Source organism: Serinus canaria, chromosome 18 (genome assembly GCF_022539315.1).
Source record: "Serinus canaria isolate serCan28SL12 chromosome 18, serCan2020, whole genome shotgun sequence".
In the NCBI taxonomy this organism is placed as follows: Eukaryota; Metazoa; Chordata; class Aves; order Passeriformes; family Fringillidae; genus Serinus; species Serinus canaria.
Window position 1 is genome coordinate 3,130,769 of NC_066331.1, and position 27,287 is coordinate 3,158,055.

At 38.7% G+C, this 27,287-nt stretch overlaps 1 protein-coding gene across 4 annotated transcripts in view; it reads right to left on the reverse strand.

Annotated features, from left to right (window-relative positions):
• Positions 1 to 27,287, reverse strand: part of HELZ (helicase with zinc finger) — an 85,535-nt gene that overhangs the window by 39,382 nt on the left and 18,866 nt on the right. For 3 of the 4 annotated variants that reach the window (XM_030231422.2, XM_030231421.2, XM_050981326.1), the window contains 12 exons: positions 27,037 to 27,073; positions 23,500 to 23,624; positions 21,319 to 21,375; positions 20,455 to 20,503; positions 19,979 to 20,054; positions 16,337 to 16,535; positions 15,119 to 15,226; positions 14,524 to 14,821; positions 11,144 to 11,411; positions 6,337 to 6,670; positions 2,444 to 2,574; positions 2 to 181 (listed from right to left, as the gene is read on the reverse strand). In XM_030231422.2, the coding sequence (XP_030087282.1) occupies positions 2 to 181; positions 2,444 to 2,574; positions 6,337 to 6,670; positions 11,144 to 11,411; positions 14,524 to 14,821; positions 15,119 to 15,226; positions 16,337 to 16,535; positions 19,979 to 20,054; positions 20,455 to 20,503; positions 21,319 to 21,375; positions 23,500 to 23,624; positions 27,037 to 27,073 (1,862 nt within the window). The remainder of the gene's footprint in view (position 1; positions 182 to 2,443; positions 2,575 to 6,336; positions 6,671 to 11,143; positions 11,412 to 14,523; positions 14,822 to 15,118; positions 15,227 to 16,336; positions 16,536 to 19,978; positions 20,055 to 20,454; positions 20,504 to 21,318; positions 21,376 to 23,499; positions 23,625 to 27,036; positions 27,074 to 27,287) is intronic. The other variant, XM_030231423.2, reaches the window with a different exon arrangement.

A 27,287-nucleotide genomic window follows, 5' to 3' on the forward strand; every position in this document is an offset into this window, starting at 1 on the left:
CCTGGTGTCCTGCTGCTGGAGGATGTGCTTGACTGCCTGAGCCAGAGTGAAGGTTTTTCCTGTCCCATAGGGACCGATGATAAGAACAGGAGGCAGCTGGATGGAGAGGGGGGTGGTGATAGCCAGAACAGCCTCTTTCTGCTTCGCGTTCAGCCGAGGGTCCAACTGCTCATCCCATTGCCTGTGCAAAGGAGGCCACTGAGGTTACAAACAGCTCTCACCATCCACTGCCAGGCAGAAATTAAACCAGGAATGATTTCAAAAGCCTTAAAGAAACTGAAGAGCCTTTACAGAGCTGCTGTGTGGATGGTGTCGCTGAGGCAAGTGAAACAAATCAACAAATCTAGCAAAACAATCACATGCTGTAATCACCAAAATTTGCTGTTTGCAGTAAATCAGTTGTGGGGTGGGGTTTCAACCTATTCTCAATTTACATCATCCCACTAACAACAGTTAACCTGCAGAGCACACATTCTAGAAGGACACACTGACAGCATTCCCTGAGAGCAAAAGCAGGTAAACATACAATGATTTCTCTACTATTATCATGCAAATAATAGTTCCATTAGTTATGTTAACTTTAAAAGAAACCAGTTACACAATCCCAGGGTTTGGCAGAAGTTATCTAAAATCACATTTAAAAACTACTGGCTACCAATTAACAACAGACTTCTGTTTACTTTTTTTTTCTTTAAGATCATCAGGGCACATACTTCTAATGGGAAAACAGTCTATAATAAGGATTTTTGTTGTAAGCAGTCAGTGATGCCAGCATGGGGAGGAAGATGCTTTCAGAAAATTCCAATGAGCATAAGAAGTTAAAGATTTCTAGACAGAGTTTTTAATATTCCCACTGACAGATTTAAAAGTAGACATGCATAGTAAAAAACACCTGTCACTGCTGCACATATGGCCATACTTTAGTAATGTGATCTGCTTTGGTACAAGCACCACACTTCTTACAGACTGGGAAAGTTTCTGTTCAGAAGTAGTTAGCAACAGGGAGCAAGATCAAGAGGGAATTGACTGAATTTTAACTTTAAAGATGCCTATGAACAACTAGCTGGCAAGAGACTAAGAAATACAGAAAAGGAAAAGGGACATGAAGCAGACATAGAAGAAAAACAGGAAAGACAGTTTGGAGTTAGTTTGATTCTTAAGAAGAACAAATCAAGCCACCAGACGGAACTGATTTAAGCTGAACTATAATCATTACATATTTTATTTATGTATACAAAAAATATAAAACATTATAGCAATGTGCAACTGGTATGTACACAAAAGATAAAAGTTCTATGCTACTTGACTTGCCTCCTTTTTATTGAAATCACTGTTTACTTCCAAACTATTCTTAAACACTATTTCCTTGTAAAATCACTCAGAGCTAATTAAGTCAGTGAACAGATTGCCACTGACCTCCATTAGCTTTGTAGTGTAACTCTAAACAGAACCTGTTCCCTTCCTCCTCTCAGTGCTGTCAAAGCTCTGATGCACACAGTGATCATCCCACCCAGAACACTGATCCCACCCTTCTACTGGATCTGTTCTTACAGTTCCAGAGACCAACTACAATTCTTCCAGAGTTTTTTGTCACATAATACTCACTGCCTCGGTGATTGCTTTCCTTTCAGTGCCTGGGCTATCTATCTCCTGATTTCTCCTTTATCACAATCACACTCCTCATTCTCCCCTTCAAGACCCCACAGACTCCTCCCAGGCTGTGCAGACTATCAGTTCCACACTGCTCTCATTTCCCTGCTCTCCAAGCACAGAAAGCTCATGCCTCTTTTACCAAGAGCAAGAATACTGACCATATTCCCTGAGCCACACAGCCTCACATTTCTGCTCCCTAAGCTTCCTCTTCCAGACAAATATTTTCCCGCATCAGCCTTAAGTTTCTTTAGAAGTATTTCTATAACACAGGGGTTTATCATTTCATAAAGGAATGTGTGATATGTGTGTAGAAATAATCTCTGGGCTGCTTCTTTAGGAGTCATTGCCACACCTTCCACAACCACACCCTCTGGGATACATCCAGATCTGGGCTCACTGCAGCTCAACAGGTCCTGATGGATCAGCCCTTGGAACCAGGACTGCACCGGGGGACCCTGCAGAGCACTCCTGGAACTGGCACTGCCACTCCTATAAAGTACAATGATTTCAGAGCAGGACAGCAGCACAGAAATTAACAGCAGCAGGTTTGTTCTGTGCAGCCACAGTACAACTGCGATGCCTCCAAACCCCAGGGAAAACCACTCAGTGGGTTCTGGCCCTGGGAGGATCATTCCTCTTGTTTTATTCAGCAGTTTCTTGGAACAGTTTCCTCCTTGGAACCCCTCAGCTGAGGAGCACGGCTTGTCTCCTGTTCAGGACAGATTTCAGTGCTCTGAGAAATTCAGAGCTGCATTCCCACCCAACCTCTGATTTCAAAGTGTTTGTGTACCTGTTGGGACTCCAGGGTATGGTGGGAGTCATGCTGACATCTGGAAACAAAATGCTGTTGTCCTTAATCCTGTCCAAGGCATAATGCATTTCACAGAGGGGTAACCGGTTCAACTGGAACTGAAGCTCAACCTGCACAACAAACCAAGGAGCAGAGAGGTGAACAAAAAGGATTCATTTAGAAAATGCTCATTAGACTTTGCTGTACATGATACATTTCTATCTTCCTGCACACCACTGGCTCTCAGAAGAAAACAGCAAACAGCATTCAATTCAAAGATCTGTGATAAAATTAACTTGGGTTTTTTTGTTGTGGTGTAGAATCAAAGATAAATACAGCATTTTCTCTAATTTAATTTTGTTGTTTGACTTTTAAGATTAGATTCCACTGTACTTTTTAAAAAAAATTAAAGTGAAAGCATTCTTGGAATTTCTTCTCTTTTTAATACAAAAAACGCTCCTGGAAAATATTATTGTCCTAAAACATTGTTTTTCCAAATGTAAGCTTTCATCTCTTATCGGAAAAACAACCTCAAGAAAATGTCAGATGAGAAGCTTTACCATATCCAAAGATGACATAAATCAGCAAAGATATACCCCAAACATTATTTCTAGTCAAACACTCCAGAAGAGCACAACTACAACTTGTCATTTTTGTTCAGTTATTAGAACTCCCCAAAAGTTAATTTCTAACAATTAGCTGCTTACCAATACATTCTTGGTTTTGTTCTCTCAATTACAGGTGTTTCAATGCTAGTAAATAAAAGATATTGCCAACATCAATTCTGGTGCAAAGCCAGAAACATCACACAGAGCACTTCACACTCCTGATTCCATTCAGAATGGAACAATGGATACTGAAAGTAGTTGACACATACACACACACTGAAAGGGTAACGAGAAAAGCACATTCTAAATTTGAACAAGGGATAAAAGCAGCTCCTGGGGAAATTATTCATAAAAACAGTTCACTCAGATTATCATTTACACAGATTTAAATTTGCAATAATTAATCTCTCCAGAAACAAATGAATCTGATCACAGTATTATGCTGAAGAACTCCACGTTCAACACAGAAACCTTTAGACAAAATTTGACACAGATCTGCACTAATAAAAACCTGCATAAAACCACCAAAAGCTGCTGAAGAACTTCAGGAGACTAATGCACATTTTTAGGTTTATTTCCAAAGCACTGCTGTCACCATATAGTTATGTAATTACTGTGCTACAAATCTAATAAGCATTTTTGATTAAACAGGAGAAAATAAGTCTCTTTCTGAGATTTACAATGAGTGTGAACACGTTACCAACAGCAGCCACATCACTGCAACCTGTCTGGAAAAGCACCCCTCATTCACCTGGAAATATCAATTATTTAACAATTTCTGTACCAAGAGATTCCACAACCACCTGCCAGAAGCTGGTTCTGTCCTAGCAAACAGGAGAGGAGAACAGACCCAGAGCAAAGATGAGCTGAACCTGGTCCATCAGCACCATCCCAGCTGAAGGTGCAGCTCCTGTGTCATCCCAGAGAAAAGCCATGGAGATGGAAATCATTCCAAATGTACCCCCATGCCCACAGCAACAACCTGGCCTCAGATCTAATGATTTTCTCCTCTAGCACTCACTGATCTGATGTTAGCCCATTCTTACTTAATCACACTTAAATCTCATGGTAATTAGTGCTACCAACCAGCAAGTTCAACAAACACAAAGCAATACTAGAACATATTTTTACAATTTTCTCTTTTGACAACTTATATAAAAACCTTAAGAAGTCCTTGACAGTGAAAAAGGAAGGACAAAAGGAAGGAAAAGAAAAGTGATCACTTCTCTTTCAAAGCCATATAAACTCCTCTCAGGAAGCTTCTCCTACAGAGGAGAATTCCCCACATAGAGGAATAATTTATCCTTCTAGATTTAACTGCTTGTTGTACCTGACACTCCTTCATCTGCCCACCACAGGGATCACTCTGGTGTACCAGTAATGTTTACTACTTGCAGATCATCTCCTCCAAAAGGCTTTGTAAATTAGCATTTTTTTTGTACTCTTATTTCAGTATTACAGCGTTGATATCATTATGTAGCATGTAAAATCAACACTAGCTTTGCTGTAAATAAACAATGTTTGCTTGTATCTCTGCAGAGTGTAGCCATTAACTTTCCATCTCTGGCAGATATAGAGACATTAAATATTCATCTTGACTGCCACATTTTACAGCAAGATGTACAACCATAAGTCTGAAGACAAGGGCAGCAACAAATCTGACAGCGTTAAGCATGGAGCTCACAGAGGTGTTTGGAGCTGCTAAGAAAACTTTTGTTTAATAGCACAGATGAAAATTCAAGAATTCTTTTTCCACCCCGTGCAATTAGTGCCCCTCAGCCCCACTGTGCACAGCAGGGCTGGCACTTCTCAGCAGTGTTCTCAGAGACAGCACAGCTCATCCTGCCCCGTGGGCACCTCCAGCTCCCCCCTAAGCTCTGTCCTACCCATCTCTCCCCAGCACTGATTTGTCCCCCAGCCTGCAGATGTTTGGGAACGACTGCCACTCAAATGGCAATGGTCCCAAACTCCTGGTTTGATCTATCCAAGGGAAATATCCTTGCCCAGGCAGCCCCAAGGCTGACAGAACACCACAAAACCTAACAAGGGTAATTGAAATGCAGAAAAGCTGTGATGCTCATCTGGGTGACACTTTAACAGCCCCTTCTGGGAGTCCAAGCAAGGTGCCTGGCATGAAATACCTCCTATTATCTACCTGCATTCACCACTTTCTTAACAGCTTGTGATTTGTTTTGCTTTTAATGCTGCTTGGATGGAATCAAATAGTTCTATTTGCTGTTGCAGAGTACTGAATGAGGCCATCTGGGAAGGAGAGGCATGTAACCTGCTTTAATATACATTCCACATTCAGAAATCAGTGGGAAAGGAAGTTATTCCATTGCCAGGTTCACAAAGCAGGACAGACAACAGAGGAACCACTCCAAAAATAAAAGAGTGGCAGCAGGCACGGGGCTTTAAAGTTCACTCCACCTTTAGGAATGGTTTACCTGATAAAAGCAGAATTGTGTATTTATTATAGCTAAGCCAGAACAGCAGGTAAACAAGGCACTACCAAGTTTCTGAGACTAATTATAAGGAAAAGAAAAAAGAAAGAAACTACCCAACTTATCCAAAATCCACAGAAATCCAAGCAGTTTTATCAGTGTTTAAGAATCACTTAGGGAGTATCAACTCTACAGAAGAGAGCAGCAAAACCTCCAGCACCTTTAACAAAAACTCTGCACATCCAAATTACAACCTCCTCAGTTCTAAACTGAGGACTGCTTCCCAAAATTTCAGTTAATAATAATCATTAAAAATTCCTAATAATTAAAATTCATTCAACTATAGGTAATGTCTGAAGACTCAGACCACCATTTCAGTGATACTCATATAAAGTACTAAATGATTTTAAAAATAACTTTAGGACCCAATTTCCAATGCAGAAGAAATCTGCTGCCTTGGGCCAAAATTATTAAGACACTCAAGGAAAAATTAGCCAGTTCCTGAAGCCCCAGCTCATTTTGCATTCCAGTCAAGCTTCAAATACAATCAATTAGGAAGTTTAATTATTGTTTTAAGAAAACAAACACAAAACCAAGAGCTCAGAATGGCATAAATCTTCCAAGACCAATTATCCATGTTAAATTAAGACATTAGGATTCTTGCATATGTTTGCCCAAAACAAAACAACTGGGATGAGATAAACCTAGGGTGAAAATGCATTCATTCCAGGCAATTCCAGTGCCCTTAATCTGAGGTTATTTCTGTTTGGTAAGCAGATCAGTCAAGGAGGCAAAACAAACAGAAGGCAAAGAGGGCACAACCACCTCCAGGCAGACCTACCTGCATTTCACAATCTGCCCGAAGATTCAGCTCCTCACAGCATTCCCTGGAGACCCTCAAGAAGATATAATCCTTTGTCTTCTCCTCAATAGCTGCTTCATAAACCTTCTCTTTGGTTCCTTGGGTCTGTGCTGACTTTTCTTTAGTGACAGGCAATAAATAAACAGCATTGACTTTGGTCATCACCAGCCGTCCAGCCAAAGTGTCTTCAGAGAGGGTCTCAGTGAGCTTAAAGCGGCCAAAAAGTTGTCCATTTTGGGCATATTTTGCACCTCCAGAAACACCAGTGAGCATGAAGCTTGCTACAATCTGCAATTGCACTTTTATGTTGAACCTAAGTGAGAAAGCATCGAGTCAGTGCACAAAAATGCTCTCAGATTCTGAAATTTCAGGCGTTCAGGGGGAAGATTCACTTCATTAATTCATTTTTAAGTATGGACAAGTACAGTCAAACTGGCCCTTTGTAAGTATGCAGCTATCAAATAGCCACACTTTTTCCTCTTGACTGTAGCTTATAAAGAACATGTTTAAAAGAATCAACATCTATGAAGTTTAGAAAAAGAACTCTCACAAGAGAGAAACAAATACCAGATACCAATAAAAGCTTAGAGTGAATGAAATACATGGCCCAAAGCAGTAAAATTTCTATTTAACCAGTCTGTAATCTTATGGTGGGTATGCAAGGGGAGACAAGCAGGCAAAGAGCAGAGCAAGATTCCTGTTTATCCCATGTGCCTCTTCCAGGCTGCACACCAAAGAGGGCAATGTCCATCTTAAAAAGTAAATGGTATTATCCCTAGAATTCAGAGGGAATGATCAAAATGCCTTCAAACAAATCAGATTGTAGGCATTAAAATGATATCATTTTCTTTGAAATGAGGGAATGGCAACAGAGGCTCAGCCCTATAAACCATCTACCCACAGAATTCCTATCAGCAGCAGCTTCCCCCTGTAACCAGAGATGTAACAAATTCATCCTTTGCAGTTATCATTTTCCAGAAGTCACATGCACAACACATTAAAGTGACTTATTAGCACACTTTATTGACCTCTCACCAATAAAAAGTAATCTCTTCCCAGTGTGTTGGGGTTTTTAAAACAGATTGCTTTAACCTGGTTTTAAAAAGAACAAAGGGGAAAAAAAGTCTGATAGTAAAGTAACAATATTCAGTTCTTTTCTCATCAGCAAATTTTTCCTAAATTTGCAACAAATTACAGAAAAAAAGGAAAACCCATTCACAAATGAAATAAAACCTCTTGGAAAAATACATTCTTTTCTTATAATACTTTTCATACTTATACTGGTTTGATTTGATCTGTTCTTCTTATAATTTCTATTTTAACCTGATAAACTGCTAATTGCTCATTTAAGCCCAGCAGTATCAATAATCATAAGTCTCTAACAATACAATCCAACATTTTAGCTTGGTAATTAAACATCTACCAAACCATTCAGATGTATTTTTTCAGATCTGCCAAACCATGAGTCTTGCACAAAAACTGCAAGTTTGCCCCCCAGTGGTAACAGCTCCTTCTTTACAGAATATGGGCACCGTCAGATCTGAATTGCCCAGTCCTCCACTCTCCCAAAACAAAGGAAATTTTCTTACCTAACAGGGATCTGTTTGGTTATCACTGAGCACAGAGGTTACTGCACAAGCCACAGTGAAAGCATTCACCCAATCCTTCCCATTTCCACATGTACCAATAAAAACCCCACAAGAAAAAGACAAGTTTTCTTCTATTGCAGTGCTGCACTATTCCAAAGGAGCTATCAGCAAGTCAGCCACATCTGAAACAGAACTCACAGCTCCTTGTTAAAACACTATATAAAACATTTAACTGACTAACAAGGGCTGGGAATTCTTACTGAGATACCATCATTTGCTATTGTGAATTTATTTTGTTGAAACTTCCCTAAAGTTGATCCCTATGCTGCTGAATATGTATCAGCTGAAATTCAGATTCATAAAAACGTGCTGCAAAACAGTTTTATTGCATTCCTGAGACAAGGCACAGGTTAGTGTTTTCATAAATGACTGAACTGCATCTGCTGTGCTAAAGGGAATCTCAAGTTTAGATTATCAAGCAATTTCCATTGAGCAAGCTGACACCTTCTGGCAAACTACAAAACTACAAAATCCTCTCAGGATTTGATTTTTAAAAATCAGAAGTTGCTTCTTTCATCCATTTCTCACCCTTGCTTTGCAGAGCTAGACAAAATAAGGTTTACAGTCAGGTTTATAAAAAAATCAAAACTTTTTATTTCCACCTAAGCCCTGCAAATACCAGCCTACCTGCAGTGTTCATGAAGCAGCTACAAGAAAACCTGTTGTTCATATTTAAAACCACTGAATAATTATGAAGAATGACTTCATAAATCATTAATCATCCAGTACCAATGCAAACAATAAATCCCCAAAGGCAAACAAACCCATCCTGGCCAAAGCCCCAGGTGCCACTTTGCAAAAGCTCATTCAGCACATCTGCTCTGACACTGACACCTGCAGGGTTCAGGGTGGCAGGGGGACACCTGCCTGGGGAGGGATCAATGGAACACACAGTCATGACAAAAGCAAATTTATTTTCCATCAGAGCCAGTACTTGACATGTTCACAGCCTTGAGAACAAATCTGCTCTGTAATTCTGGGAGCGTGGAAGGAGCTGTCTGTCACCTCACACCCTTTAATGTTCATACAAGAAAATGTTCCAGTCACTCTAAGAAGTATATATTGCTTTTCTCTTCAACATACAAGAGAGAAAGGAAAAGTTTTAAAACCATGAAAAGATATTTAGACTCTCCAAAACCCAACTACTATCAAGATTGGAACACTGCTTTGGTTTTCCTCAATAACAGTGTGTTTGCACTTGGAAATTCAACAGCAGTGACTCCCTTATTATTCTATTTTGTTGTGACACTCATGTGGAGTAACTTGTATAAATGTCTCTTGAAATATTGAAATAAACACAATTTTAAAGTAAAGTTCTCTGAGACTGTCCAGAACTCCCTCATAACTGAATTCAAGATATGTTTGAGCCACTGCAACTTTCACCCAATACTGTCCAGCTCCACCCAGGTGATTCCACACAAAGTCTGAACCAGCACCTTCCTAGAAAGTGAGAAACCATCAACATTCTTCAGACCCAAGGATCCCCTTCAGTCTGACACTGGTGTTACTCCAGTGCTGGCAGAAGACCAGGCTGCCAATCCTGCTCCTTTGCAATGAACATTCACAAACCCTCGACAGTGCAACAGCTCATCAACACTGGCACTGTGGCACCACTTCAGAGGTGTTACAACCCCTTGCATCTGGATTTCTCAGATATTTCCAGGCTTGCAACCCTGACACTTCACTAGAGAATACCAAGTGTGTGATCTTAGCCACAGAGGAGTGGAAATGTCTGCTGGTTTGAGCCTTCTTGCAATAAAGTGGGTCAGCTACAAGATCAAAAGAATGTTTGTCATCAACACTATCAAAACAGAAGATTTCAAGAACATTTTTAACTTACTTTTAACTTATTCAAGTAATAAATTACTGCTGCACCAAACAGTCAAAAGGGGAAGCATTACATACAGGATACACTTATTTTTCTTTCATTTCTCCAGGTTTGCTGTTTTTTGGTTTCTTATGAGGCATGAGAGTGTAACTCCCAAAGTGAAAATTCTATCAGTAAAAATACTGTTCATGTTTTAATGGTATTTCATAATATTTATTTTAAATCCACTTTTGTTTCAAAAGGCCTTAGAAGAGTCAACCTGTTTATAAATATGTATGGTGGAGACTATTTCTGTAAGCTGGAAACAATGTTCAAGCATGGTTGCTCCATGTGCTAGACTCCAGCTCAAGAGCAGAGTGCAGCAGTGATAAAAGATAAGAAACAGCTCAAATACTGCCCTTAGCTGAGCTTTAAAAAAGAAATTGAACCATTTTTCTGTCTTAAAAGCAATGGAAATACAACTATTCACAGTATTTTCTTTCTATGTTCTGGAGGGCTGGTTCAACTGAACCTTGGTAGCTCCAGGAATGGTTCTTCATCTTAAAAAAGATTTCCTGATTTGGAACTTCAAGTAATTGATAAAACTAAATTTGCTGTCAAATGATGTTATATCTTTTAGACTTCCATTCTTTAGTACCCCCATGAATACAGGAAAGATTTTTGATCACATATATTAAACTACAGAAAAAAAGTCCACATGAAGGTCTGTAAGTGTGAACTTCACATCTTTTACCTAAATCCACATTTTTCAAGCATATACATCACTTGGGTAATTTGTACCTAACACCTAAAGACACAACAAACCAAACAATGTGTATTATATGCCTTTTATTAGGAACTTTTATTCAGAAACTGGGTGTCAACCTATTTAGGAAATAAATAAAGTCAGCTGCCACATCACCACAAGATCAGTCTGATCCACCCACAATCCAACCCTTTTTACAAAGATTTTATATATTCCTTTGCTATAACCTACTTTCAGACAGGAACAAAAACACAACTATGATTAATATATTTTTGTATAGACAGACAATAAACTAGAAACAAAAATAATTAACAAAACCACATCCAACAGCTGCTCAGTGCCTGCAGCTGTAAGCACAGACTGATATAGACTGTTTGTTTTCAGTGAATTAGCAGTTTACATCCAAGTGCTAGTGACCTTTTCCAAATATTCCTATTCCCAGACTCATTCAGGTTCAGCTAAAAGAAACAGGAAGCCTCAATCTCTTAAAGAAGAAGGTAGCTTTCATGAAAAAAGCTGTTACCCTCATTTTAATGGGAATATTTTCATAAAGGAATCACTTACTTGCTAACTTCCTTATACTGTGCTATCTCCTCAATGTACAGGAGGTCATGGAGCCGTGACTGATAGTTGGTCTTGGTCAGTGATTTGTCCAGGACAGATTGTGTGAACAGCTGGTCAGCAGACAGAGGGATTTGGTATCTGGTGAGAAGGCTCTTCTCCAGTTCAGTAGTTTCATTAGGCTCAAACTCCACAATAGTCTTGGAGGTGGAATCCCAACGCTTGGCTGTGGTCAGGAGCTGTTGCCGTGCGTGCATCAGGTATTCAAGGTCTGTGTGGACAGAGCAGGGAAGGGGAGCTTTGTTTTTACAAACCCAGGCTGGCTTGGTTTTATTTCCAAAAAAAACCAATCAAACAAAACCCACTAGTAAAACCAATCCCCTGAGAGATACCTAAACACAGGCAGAGTCTCCTCTGCCCACAGCACCTCCAGGAAGTTCACTGCTGGTATTTACTCTCCCTACTTTTCAGGTGTGCACAGAGAGCAAGCAGGCTCTCCAAGAGTATCAGAAAATAAAACCTTCTATAGATAGCAATTAGAATTAATAAAGACAAAAAAGCACTTTTACTTGAACAGCTTTGAAGGACTTGGCACTGCAATACACTTCAAAACCCAACTGCAACAACCCCTCATTTCAAAATCATTAAATAGTGTGGAACCCTACAATGTATATTACAAAATTTAGGTCATAAAATCAAGTTAATAAAACAGTTGCTAAGGAATCATTGCATTTGCAACACTGTGAAAGCCTTTTAAAAAGTTCTAGGGCCCCCTAATCTGTATGTGCTGCAGACAGTTACATAAAGTAGCCAAAGCTACTTTACTAAGAAAACTTGGGAAATGTAACCTAACCTGATATAAAATTCGAAAATTCAAAGGAAATTAATTTTGCAGCATACCCTGATTTCAGGGACCATATAACTTAAATAAGAAACAGAAGACCAAGCACTTATCTACAGCCCCCTAGAATATATCTATTAAAACCACAAAACCACTATGACAACAGTGAATCAGTTAACAGAATTGCAGTTAAATTGCAGAGCTGAAAATATTTGGCATTTATAGGCAAGCTATGCTATCTTAATGTATAATCTCTAAGTAAGATTTAACACAGGTATCCAGGATATCACACCAACGCTGAGAATGTGCAAAAAAGACATTTTCAAATTCAAATTAAATGCTTAACATCATCTTGACTGTCTTTAGTCTAAATAAGAAAAAAACCCAACATTTTAGCAAAAGAAATCTCTGTTCAGCTTGACTATGACTACAGGAACATGGCTTATCTTACTCACTGATCTCATGTGTTCACTAAGAAGACACATTTAAATATATCCCTCAAGCCTGAACCATATCACCAGCTACAGTTGTACAGCAAGAAAAAGTCAATGTTTGTGTGGTTTGTGTGTCTGAAATAACATCACCATAAATGAAGCTTTCTCTGCCACAAATCACACCTCAGATCCCAAAAGCTCAGTAATTATGCTGGGACTGACTCCTTGCTTGCTGGAACAACAGCCATTTAATTCCCAGCACTGGAGAGGTTTTCCCTGGAAGCCTGACATAAACAGCTCCTGGCACAGATTGCACACACTGTGACACTTTCTTAAAGAGCAGTTAATACATAATCAGTGCACAGAAAACTTCCTACAGCTCCCTTCTTCTGCTCAAATAAAAATTTCAAAATGCAGAATGGAGGCTCCTCTATTAAAATATTTTAATGTTGACCTTTCATTCCTGCCTAAACATCTCAACAGGGCCCTGAATTACATGCAGAGGTCTCAGACATCTGTGAGAAAAGCATTTCCACAAGATCTCAATTCATATATACCAAAAAGTAAAAGAAATTATGGAATTGGTCACAGATCCAATGTAGTTATCCCTTTCTCTTGCCTATTACACACCTTTTACACACACAGCAAAAAGCCCAAGATTCTGCAGTTACAATTATCTGTAAAGCTCTTAACACTCTTTCAACATTTGAAATAAGGTGACCTGCCTGAAGACTTCAGTGTCCCTGTGCACACAGACAGGCAACAAGGAGGAAACAGCAGCACCTAATGCTGGGGGCTGCTACCTCCACCCCACCCCTCCATGTGGATTCAGCTGGCTCTTCCTGGGATCCCTGTGGTCAGGACCTGGTTTAAGGCCCCACACCACAGACTGGTGTGACAGAACTCTGACTCTGCAAGTAACTCATGGCTTGGTTCCCTTGATCTTGCCCAGGTTTACAAGGCAAGGATTGCTCTCCACAGGCCCAGAGCTTAGGAGATCTGGGATCAGCCCCATGCTCCATGGAGATCATGGAAGAGCTCCCAGTCCCTGGCAGTGCCATGCCCTGTGCTCCCAGAGATGTGACACCATGCACTGTGCCCCTGCTCCTGCCTCCAGGCACACGAGGCATCTCAAAAGATCATGATCTTTGGTATTTGCTATTTACAGCTTTGTTCCATGAATGCTGCAAATGGTAATCTGTTACATGGAAATCAAGGCCAGGAATAGAAAACTGCTGCTCAGCTTCATCTTTTTTCCTTCCTTTTCCCTTTTCTTCTTTCTGCTTAAATCCCAGCACTACAATTCTATTTCATTGGTGTTTTTATCTCTCAAATTTTCATTAAAAATTAAAATCCTGTATCCCACCCAATGGCTTACTGCTGAGTGATATAGTGACCTATATTTAGGTCTCTCACACCACAAATCAAAGTGCTTCCCTATTTTTTTGCACCTCTTCAAACATTTTTCTCATACCAGAGTTATTTCAGGTTTGAACTGAGAGACACAGATCAGTTTAAGCAACAGATTAAACACAGTAATTTGCAGCTCATTTCTTTATCTGAAAACACAAATATAGTTACAATTTCTTAACATTTTCAAAATGCACGTCAACAGCAAATTATTGAGTTACAAGCCTACACTCAGCCTCTTGCCTTTGACAAACCTAGTCAGGTACTACAAGAGAAGAAAAAAATACAAACCAGCTTTTCAGATAGTCTGTTTTAATTACTGTTTTATTGCCCTGTGTATTCTTATACAGAAACACTTCGTTTCTCCAATGACCTTTTCTGTCATATTTAATGTCCTCATCAATAAAAGAATGTTTATAAAAACATAAACATGTTTTTATAAAGGCACCAAACTAGAAATTCCCAGCATTTTTTAATCATACTTAGGAGCCCTATCCTGACCCAAAGTAAGTCACATTCCAATTATCTGCCTGATTTGCACCATCTGAAGCTTTTGCCCACTATTTCTATTCATATCTCTGAAGAACACAACATACAGCACAAAACATGAGCAGCTGCTGTTCTGCCCCAAACTGAAAAGGAAAGAGATGGCATGAAAGATTTCCACTATACCAAAAAATGAAGTTTGAGTATATTACCTTCAGTTGAAGCAGCATCAATCATCACTCGTTGCATGAGGACTGGTTCTAATCCAAAGTCAAACACCACAGTTTGGCGAAAAGTCCCAAAGATTTCCGTGTTAAAGGCTATACTGACTTTGTATATATAGTGATCTATTCCATTCTGGACCATCTTTCCTCCTATCCATTCCTGACAGTTTTCTGGAACTTCTTGTGATACCTGGGTAGTGCTGTCTCCAGCAGATATTGCAACGATACTAAAGTGGGGTCGATGGGCATCGTAGAGCAATGCCACTCGATACAGCATTCTTGCAGGCTGGAAAAGAAATGCAAAGGCTGAAATACCGAAATTATTCCAGGAATATCTTCATTTGCAATCAGATTAAAAGGGTTAATATGAACTATTAGTTTCTCAGAGCAGGTACAGGCCCTGCCTGATTTCCAGAAATCTGGGCAGTTGATACATAATCAGAGCTGCTGGGAAAAAAAGAGAGAGAAGGGATGGTGCTAGGACGTTTCTCTATTTTAAGGAAGATGCAACTGAAATCTTAATTGCAAAAGTTATGGGTAGCATTCTAGCTATTACTAACTTTCAAAAAATAAGTAGTCCTACCTTACATGTGAGAGCAAATGTCCATGTCTGGTGAGACTTTTTGGTGGTGACAGTTACTGAGAGCTCGGGATTATGTTCTACTCTCACTCCTTCTACACATTCACTAAGCTAGATTTTAAAAAAAGGAAGATAACATTAAACTTCTCCAGGCAGTAACAAAACACAAACATTCAAGAAAAGATAGCATTTTGTTTAATAGAAAGAGGAAAGAATGGTTTCCCACACAGTGCAGAATTGATGCAAGTCCCACTCAGGAATTAATGTAAATATGTTGTAAATATGTGCTAATGCAGAGAGACAAGCTAAATCTACGAGACCACACTGTGTAAGTGAAGAATGGAACCATTTAGGGACAATTAACCACAAGACTTGATTTTCAATAAACAACTTCATTGTAAATGTCTAAGGTAGAACAGAATTTTATTTGGAAAAAAGGATCTGAGATACAGCGAGGCCCAGAAGATCCCAGATCTCACTGACACCAACGAGACTACTGAGACAACAAGAAAAAACAATCAGGCTTTCTACTCATCAATGCATTTTGCTAAAGCCCACTTTCCTCAGATTTTAATCAACAACAGATGGACCAAAAACTCCTCAGGGTCAGTGGTAAGCAGAGCTGGTCGAATGCCACAAAAAATGCTCTTTCTAATTCCAAAGAGCTGCTAACTTTGATCCCATCCATATCCCACACTCCTTGGTACTCAAACACTTCTGAGTATTGGGGGGATTGGCTGTTCTTCATACCAGGGCCTGCAGCTGCAGGCAGAGAAAGTAAGAGAATTCCCCACTAAGAGTAAGGGTAAGAGTAGGAGTAGGAGTTAGAGTAGGAGTAAGAGTAAGGGTAAGAGTAACAGTTAGAGTAAGAGTTAGTTAGAGTTAGAGTTGGAGTATTCCACACTAAGCTGTGAAACCTTTATCACTTATTCTCCACTTTAAGAAGTTCTGCCATCTAGCCAGGGAACAGGGACAATACCACGAGACTTGCTGACCCATCCTACACTGGGAATAGTGAGTATGCACAATGACAGAGCTGAGATTAACTCACAAATCAGCTTAAGTCTCTTTGCAAGACCCAGGGCAGGATGGAAAGGGGAGCAAATTGGTTGGACAATTTCTTGGTGAGGAGTGATTCAACCAGCTCTGATAGTCAGGGCCAAACCCAGGCTCTGCTAGTTTTAACTGTGAGCACACAGGGAAGCAGGATATTTTCCTTACCACTTTCTCAGGAGACAAGGAATTCATCCATTTCTCAATGAGGGTTTCCATGTAACTGCCTGAGCACTGCTTGTTCTCCTTCTGCTGTTTCAAGCGGATCAGGCGGGAAGCGTAGCGTTTCTGCCATTCTGTCAGCTCTTCCTGGGAATGTGCTGAAGTACACTGGGCACCATACCTACAGATCCCTTGCTCTAAAAATCTACAGAAAAGAGGAGAAAACATTATGCCTCGAATTTTAAAAAGATAAATAAAAATCACAATTTTACTTGTAAAGCCAGAAGGAGTTTTTAAGTTTCTCTCACAGAACTAAAGGCAGTTTAGTCCTTGTGAACTACTTTGGAAATATATATATATATATATCTATATTTATACATCATTTTCTAAAAGAGGCAGCAGCTTCTCTCATTGCAAAGCCCAGGAAAATATATAAAATTTCTTCTCAGAAATACAGGGGGATGGAAGTCTTAAGAAATTTCCAGCTTTAAAGGAAACAGAATCAAGTGTTTGTACAGCAATTAACACAAGGAGATCACAGAGCATCCCTGAAATGACTAGGCACTGTATTAATATGCACAAAGGCCCCTGTTAATCAAGGGCAAAGGAAAGAGGCAGCATAATTTCTTCCAGTGATTACATTATTAGCTGATAAATACTCAATCAGCAGTTTTTCCTGGAGCAACAGTGACATCACATGGTCCCTTTCACTAAATACACCTTCACAGAAACCTCTAGGAAAAGGTTTAATCGTCCTCTTGGGAAGGGTGTATTAATGTAAAAGGATCTATTCTTGCAGACACTAAGAATTTCTTAAAGAAATACATTTTCCACTTTGTGGCATGTGCTGATGCATCAAATTAATGCTATTTCAAAGGCCTGTATACAATTGAAGCATTCAAGTTCTCAGAATTTACTGCAAGTCTGGGCAAATGCCTGTATAACTTGGGGATTATTTTTATAATTTAACTTCGTATTAAAATTATAAACCACAAGGCAGTAGCTGCAGCTCCATCATTCTTCAAAATTGAAGCACTTAAAAAATAGATGACAAAATAAGAATTAAATAGGGGGAGAGATTTAAGTTCTGAAGCTTCCAGGAAAGCACTGGTTATACAGAATAAAATTGGCCAGGAGACTGCTTTGTTTGTTTGTTTGTTTTCCAAAAGGAGACTACAAAAAGTTAATGCAAACATCCCATTTTTTTATTTCCACAGTACATGTGTTATATAATGAGAATTAAACTGTGAACTTTAAGCTGTGAGACAAAAGCAAGCCAGCCCTGACTGTGACATTGAAAACCTTGCAGCACAAGTACCTGCACATCTAGGTCACACTTGCATCAGTGGCCATAATTTGATTTAGCATACACCTTTCCTTTAAGAAATGTACTTGAAATTTTGTATGCCCAAATTGTAAACAAAATAAATATTATATACAACATGTCACTAAAGGCCTTCTCAAGCTATGATTCTTAATATATTTGAAATTAAAATGTTTTTTCTTTGCAGTCAATTTCAGTATTCTTTCTGTCAATTTTCCAATTCACCACTGCATTAGAATGCTAAAGTACAATTATGAATTTCACTTCCTAAAGTAAATGGAGTGCAAGCATAAAAAATTGCTGACCTGTTCTTATAACCTACATAGAAGATTTAAAACCAAGTGAGCTTCCTTTTCATTATTTAACAGGAAAGCATATTACTTTAAATTTGTCATCATTATATAGGTTTTCCAAGATCCTATTGTTCATATTTTTAACACTATTTTCCCCCCTCAATTTTACTTTCTTATTTAATACCTCCTGCAATTCCATAGCTTCATTGTCTAGAATAAATATTCTGCACTCCTACTGCTTTATGGCACAGGGGAAAAATAAACCAAACCTTCAAAAATTCATATTCAGTACCTGCAATTGCCTCCTCCTAAGGAACTAAAATCTTCAGTCCCTGCTCAGAATGATACTGTTCACAGGGAATTGCTGAGCAAGGCACAATCCTTACTGGAAGGGTTAACAGTGAGCCTAAAGCTCATTACAGCTTCAGTGGAAAAATGTTTCAGAGCAATGGTTGGAAACATGGGATAGATGTTACTCAACAAAAGATCACCACAAGCTAAAAATTGTAAATATCTGCTTTTTTTCAATTGCTGAATAAGCAGCAGACATGATTAAGAGTCAAGAAGAGTTGCCAAGATTTAGCATCTCTAGAAAATCATGCCAAAAGTAGCTCAAAATCAGCAGTTCAGTCATGCCATTTAAAAAGCAGGTCAGAGCTTTTGAAAATAATTTGCATTAGTTACATAAATGGCAGAACCAAGTGCATAATAATGGTTCCTCCCCATATATATTAATACAGTTTTATGGAGAGCAAGGACAATTAACACAAAGTACAGGCAATATTGAGCAGATGACTGGAAAAGACAAGGAGAAACACCAATACAAGCCACTGGATCTTCTCTGTGTATTTGACTTCTTGCAAAAAGGAAAATAATGAGATCTGAGGGAAATTCTGGAGTTTTTATCTGAAGACAAAGCCCATCTACAAACAAAGTCATTTATCAGAAGACAGCACTGAAACTTGACTGTGCTTCAGTCTGCTTACACTGCTGCCTGGGGAACTTTTCACACCTCTGAAATCACCCAAATCAGAAAAGGTAGGGGAGAAAGAGAGATGCTGACCTGTCACTAGAAAAATGCCCCTCAAACCACTGTATTATGAAAACTGAGTTAGTGATTCCACTCTATAAACTGAAGTGCTGTTGGATAAACTGACCCTTCCAAAAAGCTGTGAACAGCTCAACTCCTGCTCTAACAAGCACCTCCACTTTCTTGGCATCTTCATCATTCTGTGAGCAGGTGAATGAAAGGGGAACCGTTCTGCTCCCTTGGAGGGGGTTAAGCAAAGAGTTACCTTTTACACAGTGTGTATTTCTCACTGCCTTTACCTTTCACAGAGTGTGTATCCCTCACTGCCCTTACCTTTTACAGAGTGTAAAATCCTCATTGCCCTTACCTTTTACACAGTGTGTACTCCTCACAGCTCTTACCTTTTACAGAGTGTAAAATCCTCATTGCTCTTATTACAGAGTGTGCATCCCTCACTGCTCTAACCTCTCACAGTGTGCATCCCTCACTGCTCTTACTTTTACACAGTGTGTATCCCTCACTGCCCTTACCTTTTACACAGTGTGTATCCCTCACTGCCCTTACCTTTCACACAGTGTGTATCCCTCACTGCCCTTACCTTTTACAAAGTGTGCATCCCTCACTGCCCTTACCTTTTACACAGTGTGCATCCCTCACAGCCCTTACCTTTTACACAGTGTGCATCCCTCACAGCTCTTACTTTTACACAGTGTGCATCCCTCACTGCCCTTACCTTTTACACAGTGTGTATCCCTCACTGCCCTTACCTTTTACACAGTGTGTATCCCTCACTGCCCTTACCTTTCACACAGTGTGTATCCCTCACTGCCCTTACTTTTACACAGTGTGTATCCCTCACTGCCCTTACCTTTTACAAAGTGTGCATCCCTCACTGCTCTTACTTTTACACAGTGTGCATCCCTCACTGCTCTTACTTTTACACAGTGTGCATCCCTCACTGCTCTTACTTTTACACAGTGTGTATCCCTCACTGCCCTTACCTTTTACACAGTGTGTATTCCTCACTGCTGGTGACGCCCCTGGGAGGGGGGCGGAAGTGCCAACCATCCCGTGACCCTGCCGGGACAGAACCATGGTTATTTCTCAATTTTCAGTTTCCCAGTCAGACAGCAACTGCTCAGGAGTCCACATCTCTGAGCATCAGCCCAAGGTGTATCTGAACACAAGAAAAATTACCCTCCCAAACTGATTTATAATACATTTAGAGCAAAGATGGTGAAGGAGGATTTCAAACCATCTGCAGAACTCAGCAGGCTCTGATACAGCTCCCTGGTCAATAAACAGAAACTTCTGCCTCCAAATTCAGTCAACATTGAGATAATTCTACCTCATTGGGGCTCATGACAACAGTCAAGCCCCTTTTGTGCTTTTTGCCTGCAATGCAGTGCAGAGCATTCAGCAAGGATCCAAGTCTTCTCACTAGGAAATGATGTAGCTTTAAAATTGAGTTACATACCTTCTTCTAAATCTTCTACATGATATCCTGAAGGTACTTTACCAGCTGCCTACAATTATATAAAAAAGCCCACAGTTATAAAGGAACACAAAACAATTTCATCAACAAGAACTGCTGTCAAAATGGGGTTTAGAACAATTATTACAAAAACATCAATCTTAAGTTGAAATTACTTCCAGTCACAAATCCTGCTAATAACAGGGATTCTGATAATAACAGGAATTCTGACAGGAACACCAAGTCAACTGGTTAGAAAAAACTTTTAGAGATTTTTACAAGACCAAATTCCATCCTGCAATCAACTCAACATGGACTGCAATGAATTTCTGAAACACTAAAAACTAAACTACATTGGTAAGTCTTTCAACTTTCAATTTACAACAAAAATAAAGCTCAAATAAGCATAAGGAAAAAAATGGGAGGGGACAATTTTATCAACAGACATGAGTTGGACCTCCAGTACAAAAAAAAAAAAAAGAAAGAAAAAAAGGTGGTTAAGAAGGTATTTATAATGTTTAAAATTTTCTGAAGTCATGTTTATTACTTTAGACTAATTTCCAACAGAGAAAAATGTGATAGATAAATAAATAAATACTGCACATCTAAATGCTTGGAATTCTTTCTACTTGCTACTTCAGGAATCAACAACCTATTAGCATTATTTTTTATTTTCTCATCCATCCTGCAAGACTGTGATGAAAAGTTCCTAAAGAGGCTGGTGGGTAAAGACCAACACAGCAGAAACAATCATTTTTGAACCAGCCTGTTCCCAGTGAGCCTGGATCTCCTGGGACACATGGAAAGCAGCCCTTCAGCTGCTTCAGGTACTGCTCATTATTTTCCCAATAACATCCTCATAATTACCTCTGTTTCAGCAAGAAGTGTTTTCAGTCGTGTGAGATCTTTAGTTACCATCCCGTTCTGGGGGCAGAAAGAATATTAATTATTGAACACATAAACCTTCATTATGTGCATTGAACCACAGCAACCAAGTTCATTTCCCCCTCAACAGAAGGGGAAAGAAAAATGAATTTGACTTACAACACCAATTTTAAATGACACTAAATAAAACCGAGTAAACATTGTGGTGGAAAAGGGAATTCTTCACTTGCCAAACCAGCACTAGACTTACAGCAAGTACCAATACAGGACAATTCAGGAAAGCACCATGTTAAGAAGAACTTGAGGGAAAAAATATAGCATGGTTACTGCAACGCTTCAGCTCTGAAGAATTATTATAATAATCTTTCACTGCTGTTACAGCAGTGGATTAATTCCTTTTTAAGGATCTACTTTACAGATCACTAATTTCTGCAGCTCCATACCTCTTCCTGCTCTGATGTAGACTGTAATTTTTGGAGTTTTCCCTCCAAAGCAAAGATTAGTCACGTGACTAACTGGATAGTCAAGTACAACTGAAGTAAAAATCTTTCAAAACTGAATTTATGTGAAATACACAGGTATCTGTAACAATTTCACATTCTTGTAAGTCAAAACTTTGATTAAAGGAACCCAGACCTGTGAGGTTTATTTCAATAATCTCTTGCAGAAATTTAATTAAGTACCACTACATTTTTTAGACTTCTTCAGACTGTGGTACTGAGCAGGAGAAATTACTCTTTGCTGTAAACTTACACACTTAACAACCCTCACACTTAGGCTTTTTCCAAAATGATTTTTCACTTTTTCAGCAGAAGGCTGAAAATTGAACTTGTTGAGCTTCAGTGTAATAGAGCAAAAAAACATTACCAAGAATCATTCTCTTAAGCCACTGGGGAGGAAACTGGATGGATTCCAACTCTTCAATAAATTCATTCCAAAACTTTGTTTCACTTCTTCTTTCAGACAATGGCACAGTCAGTAAATCAGCTGCTGATTTTAATATTCCTACTGAAAACAACTGTGTCTAACAACCTAAAGCTTGTAAAAACCTCTCAAACCCTGCTTTGGGATGACACTCTGGAACTCTACACAAAGGTACCTTTATTTGCACAACAACAGCTCAAAACAAGGGCACTCCACATTCCCTGCAATAAGACTCTTTTACTAATTTTTCCTGAAGGCAAGTTTCTTTCAACTTCACCAGGAATTTTTCAATGAAACATTTTTTTCATGAGAAAACAGCTAAACAAAGAAAAAAAAACCCCTTTCTTTATGTAAAAATAGCCAATGGCCGAAGGGGGGGGGAATTCAGGATATAGCCCAGACAGACAAACAGAACTCTCAAAAACAACCTACTGATTCAGTTCAGCAGGATCCAATCTCAAGGTAAGAGGTTCTCCTGCAAGTTTCTATGTCCCACCTTCCTCTCAGTCTAAGCTATGACCACGTTTCTGGGTGTATTCATTCCAGCAGTTCATGCTGATTAACTGCCCATTTAATCCAGACTACAGAAATTAAAAGGACACTTCTTTAGAGGCTTACATATGTCCCTAATTTCCCCCTATAAGTAGTCACATAAAAGTCTGAAGTTACTTACATGTCTGGGGTTAAAAGCATCTTTACAAGTTTTAACAGTTCAAGGGTAAAATAGAAGTTTTGAACTCAAACCTTTATCTTCATCTTGAAATGCAAAGCTTTTTTTCTTTTCCTGAAAAGCTTTTTATGCTGTTTTACAAGTTATCATGGGCCAGTTATTTAAAAGTCCAATCAATATTTTTTCCTGCTTTAATGGACAGAATTCCTGAAGTCCATACAAAATGGGGTCAGGTACAATTTAGAATAAGCAAGGAAAAGTTTGAGATTTATATTATTCTTGTCAATCGTAGAAATATGCAAATTTATTTTACATTCCCTGAGAATTCAGGGCCAGCAATAAAAAACTTTTCAAAATCACAACAACTCTGAAACACTGGTTATGCAACAACCTGGCATCCTGATGATATATGTGTGCCCATGTATTTATCATTTCCACACAAACCATTTTTGTTGCAAGCTGCCAGTGGAACGTATGTTCAGAAGTTTGTTATTAAACAGATTTTTTAGAAGAAGGAAATACAAAAAATTGTTTCTTTAAATGATGTAGATTGCAGCAAACCCACTTACCAGTGATTCCCCCATCAGTGATTTGGAAAGAACATTAGACACAATTTGCAGCTTCCCTTTGAGATGCATGCAGCAGAGCACTGCCCGGAGAGATCCATCGCCCTTGGCCAGCCCCTCTCCCAGCACTGCAACACAAATCAGCCACTATTACCCTCAGCACACCATCCATTTCAGTCATACACGCAATTTTCCTTCACCCTTAACAAGAAAACAAAGTCTGAAGCTCAGGTTAAATCCATGGCTTGTTGGATGTAAATTAAATACCATGTGCTGTTGTCCAATATTAACTTGAAGCTTGTCTCCCACCAGCTCATAAATGCTGCACATGAGCTCAAAAAAGGTTGTCATGTTTACATGCTAAAATAGACATAAATTAAATATGGGAAGGGTAAACTCAAATATCTGACACAGACACAAAGGACCTCCTCTCACAGAAAGGGTAAAAAAGAAATAGCAACCAACAACCTCTCAGTAACACAAACATGCTCAGGAAGATCCATTCATGCTCACAAAACACATGCCCTGTCGTTTCCAAAAATAGCCAACCTCCTCATGGGCAATTCCTGCTCCTCTAAAAGGCCTTTTATTCACTTATGCTGCAAAGTGTGGCATATAGGAACGATTGTCTGAGCCCAGAAATTTACAGGCTCCCTGTAACAGAAAACTTTCTGAATGCTTCCTAGCACGGGATCAGCAGCAAGCAGTGCCAAACAGACACTTTCTGAACACTTCCAGCAGGGACAGGATTTATTTCACCATACAGACGTGCTTCAGACAAGCTGCAACAACACTTAGTCACACGTGTTACCTGTCCAGAAAATGCAATGCCAGAGTGACAAAAAGCTTAGCAAGCTAAGTGTGTGAATTGAAAAAAATGCTGGACAGTTGTTTAAAATGAAGGAATTACAGAATAACTGTTATTGCAAGCAACATAAAAACATCTGTGTTTATACTGCTACTCATGCAGATGCAAACAGCCCCTCTCAGTGCTAACAGGAATTTCACATTCACCACAACTTCAGGATTACATTTTAGAAAAATAAATCAAAACTCCTCACTCAACAGACGTTCACGTCATTAACAGAAATTGCATGGAAGACTCCATAAATAAATAGTACCACAAAACATTAAAATAAAAACAACTAGGCATCTCTTCAAACTGCAATGGTAACTAAATCCATTTTTATAAAGTGCCTCAAAGATTAGTCTGAATTCACCACTCTGATAGTACAGCCCACAATGCCAAAAATAGACCTTACTTCCCAAATCAGAAGCAGAAGCACCAAAAATAGCTTTAGCATGTCTGACAGTTTGCTATTTTAATCTCAAAGATTAAATCTCCAATTAATATATTCCATAGATATAAAGATATAAATCTCTAATTATATATTTCATATCATTATCTGCATAATATCACCCAGCTAAAACATACAGTTGCACATAAAAAGTTGCAACACATTAAGCACGCTCTCGGGAAAGATTTGTGAAGTAATTTAACAGATTTTAAATTATCATCATTCCCTGTAACACTGCAAGCAGCATAGAGAAGAACATGTAAAGAACTATAAAGAGCACGTATTTCTCCAGCTATTCCAGAAAACACTGATCATTCAGGTTCAAATAAAACCATCACAGCTGTGCAACATGTCAAGTCTTGTAAAAAGGCAGAACAGCAGCTTGAATAAAGCTTTGCCCATTATAAAAAGCCTGTGAGTACCAAGGAGTGTGAGTATCAAGTAGTCCATGCTAAGGTAGTTTCTTCCCAACAATAATTCAAACATAAAAACAAAACTAAGACCTACTGGGATCTATGTCAGGTGCTGGGCTACAATTGGCAACCATATTTCATGGAGAACCACAACCAAATCATCCATTCTATAGTCATAAAATATGGTATAGGGGGGTGGTGTGTGTGTATGTATATATATATATATTATATAGTATATATATATATATATATATATATATATAAAACAGCTACACAACACTTTTATATACATACATAAATATGGCATTAGTAAGTTCAAAAGTGTCCTCAGTTTTAGATCTGGGAAATAACACATGCAGAATATGCTGGCACGAATGAAGTAAATTAACATAAATCTGGATGCTATTTCTTTGTTAACTAATATACATTTAAAGGCTGTTTTTCCTACTTAATTTTAAAAAGGAAGATAGACATCAATGGCCCTGTTCCACCCACTCCTATGCCTGTCCAGTGAGAGATGACAAGCAGTTACCATGACAGTTCCTTTGAGATACTGACAAGTGACACACACACCAAGAAAAGTTCCACAGATGAAAGTCACCCCTGTCCCCCATGACAAACCCATCAGAGCTCATTGATGAGAACACTGCTCATTAAAAACAGCATTCTCCCTCCTACCTCCTTTAACCATCATTCAGCTTTCCATATGTCTCTCACTTTTATTTGCCATCATGAAAGACAACTCTGAAGTTAGAGTATTACACCCTTATAGCATACATCAATGAGGTAATAGAATTTTTTTTAAATTTCAGACTATTTCAAGAATGATACTGATTAAGCAACAATCAGACTTTTTTTTAAGGTGTTAAACTTTAATTTTACGCCCACAGAAAACAAGTTTATTTTTCTTAGTCAATTTTTATGGATCTTCACAAGCAGGCTGCAGAGCCCCACAAATTCCCCAAACTATGATTTGGCTATCAGTGAAGAAAAGCACACTAAAAAAAACCCAAACAATATAAAACCCACCAATCCAGAAAGGAACAATTTAAAGATTATCATTGCTAGCATAGGAATGTCAGAAGAGTAGATCACAGTCTCTGCAACAAAACTGTCACCTAAAAAATTTCCTTTAACATTCAGGAGTAGTCAAAGAATTAAAACCAAAAGGTGGGATCTACCCATCTTTACTTTTCAAATGTAACTGATAAACTCTGCTCCAACACTCTGCAAACCCAGTGAGTTCTCAGTGAATTTTGAATAATTTGCATTATAGATGAACAACAGAGAATTAGGAATTTTTGAAATTCCTTCACAAGTACCCAAACTGAGCAGGGCAGTGACACATGAAAGGCTCAACTTCAATGTGGCATAGGCACATTTGGAAGCTTTAACAAAAGTGCATCATCTTGATTTTCTCTGAACTAAGTCCCAAATGCAAACCAAAATATCCACCATGTCCCTGGGAAGAAAGGCAGAACAATCAGCTGTCTTTGTGTCTTTGTGAGAATCCTGACATTATCAACTCTTCCTACATTTGTGCACTAAAATAACGATTAGCCAAATAGCACCACTGAGCCAAAGACATGTATTTCAGTCCTGGCACTTGAGTAAGAGGTGAAAAATAATGACATCTCTCTTTAAGGGGAAAAAAAAAAAAAAAGGGAAAAAAAGGAAAAAAAAAAGCAGAAAAAGTAAAGCAGATACATAATTTAAAATAGGAAAAAAACCACTGTTAACAAACTAACAAATCTGGGCATCAGTTTTAAAAATTCAGACAACTGACTGCAATTCATAACACTATGTAATAAAAAAAGAAATAAGCATACCATGCCTACAGTCTTCATCTGCTTGCCCATACTTTTTCTGAAAGGTAAAACATGAAAAGTTTAAAAATAGCATTATTCCAGTTAGCATAAACAACTACATGCTTGAATTACAAGTTTTAAAAAACTTTTTAGAAACCATTACCTTGTCTTTTCCTGGATAGAACATGTAAAGAACGTAAGTAATATGTCAATTATAATTAATTCTTAGAATTAAGACTAATTTCTGACTTTTTCCCAAATTCTCAGTTAAA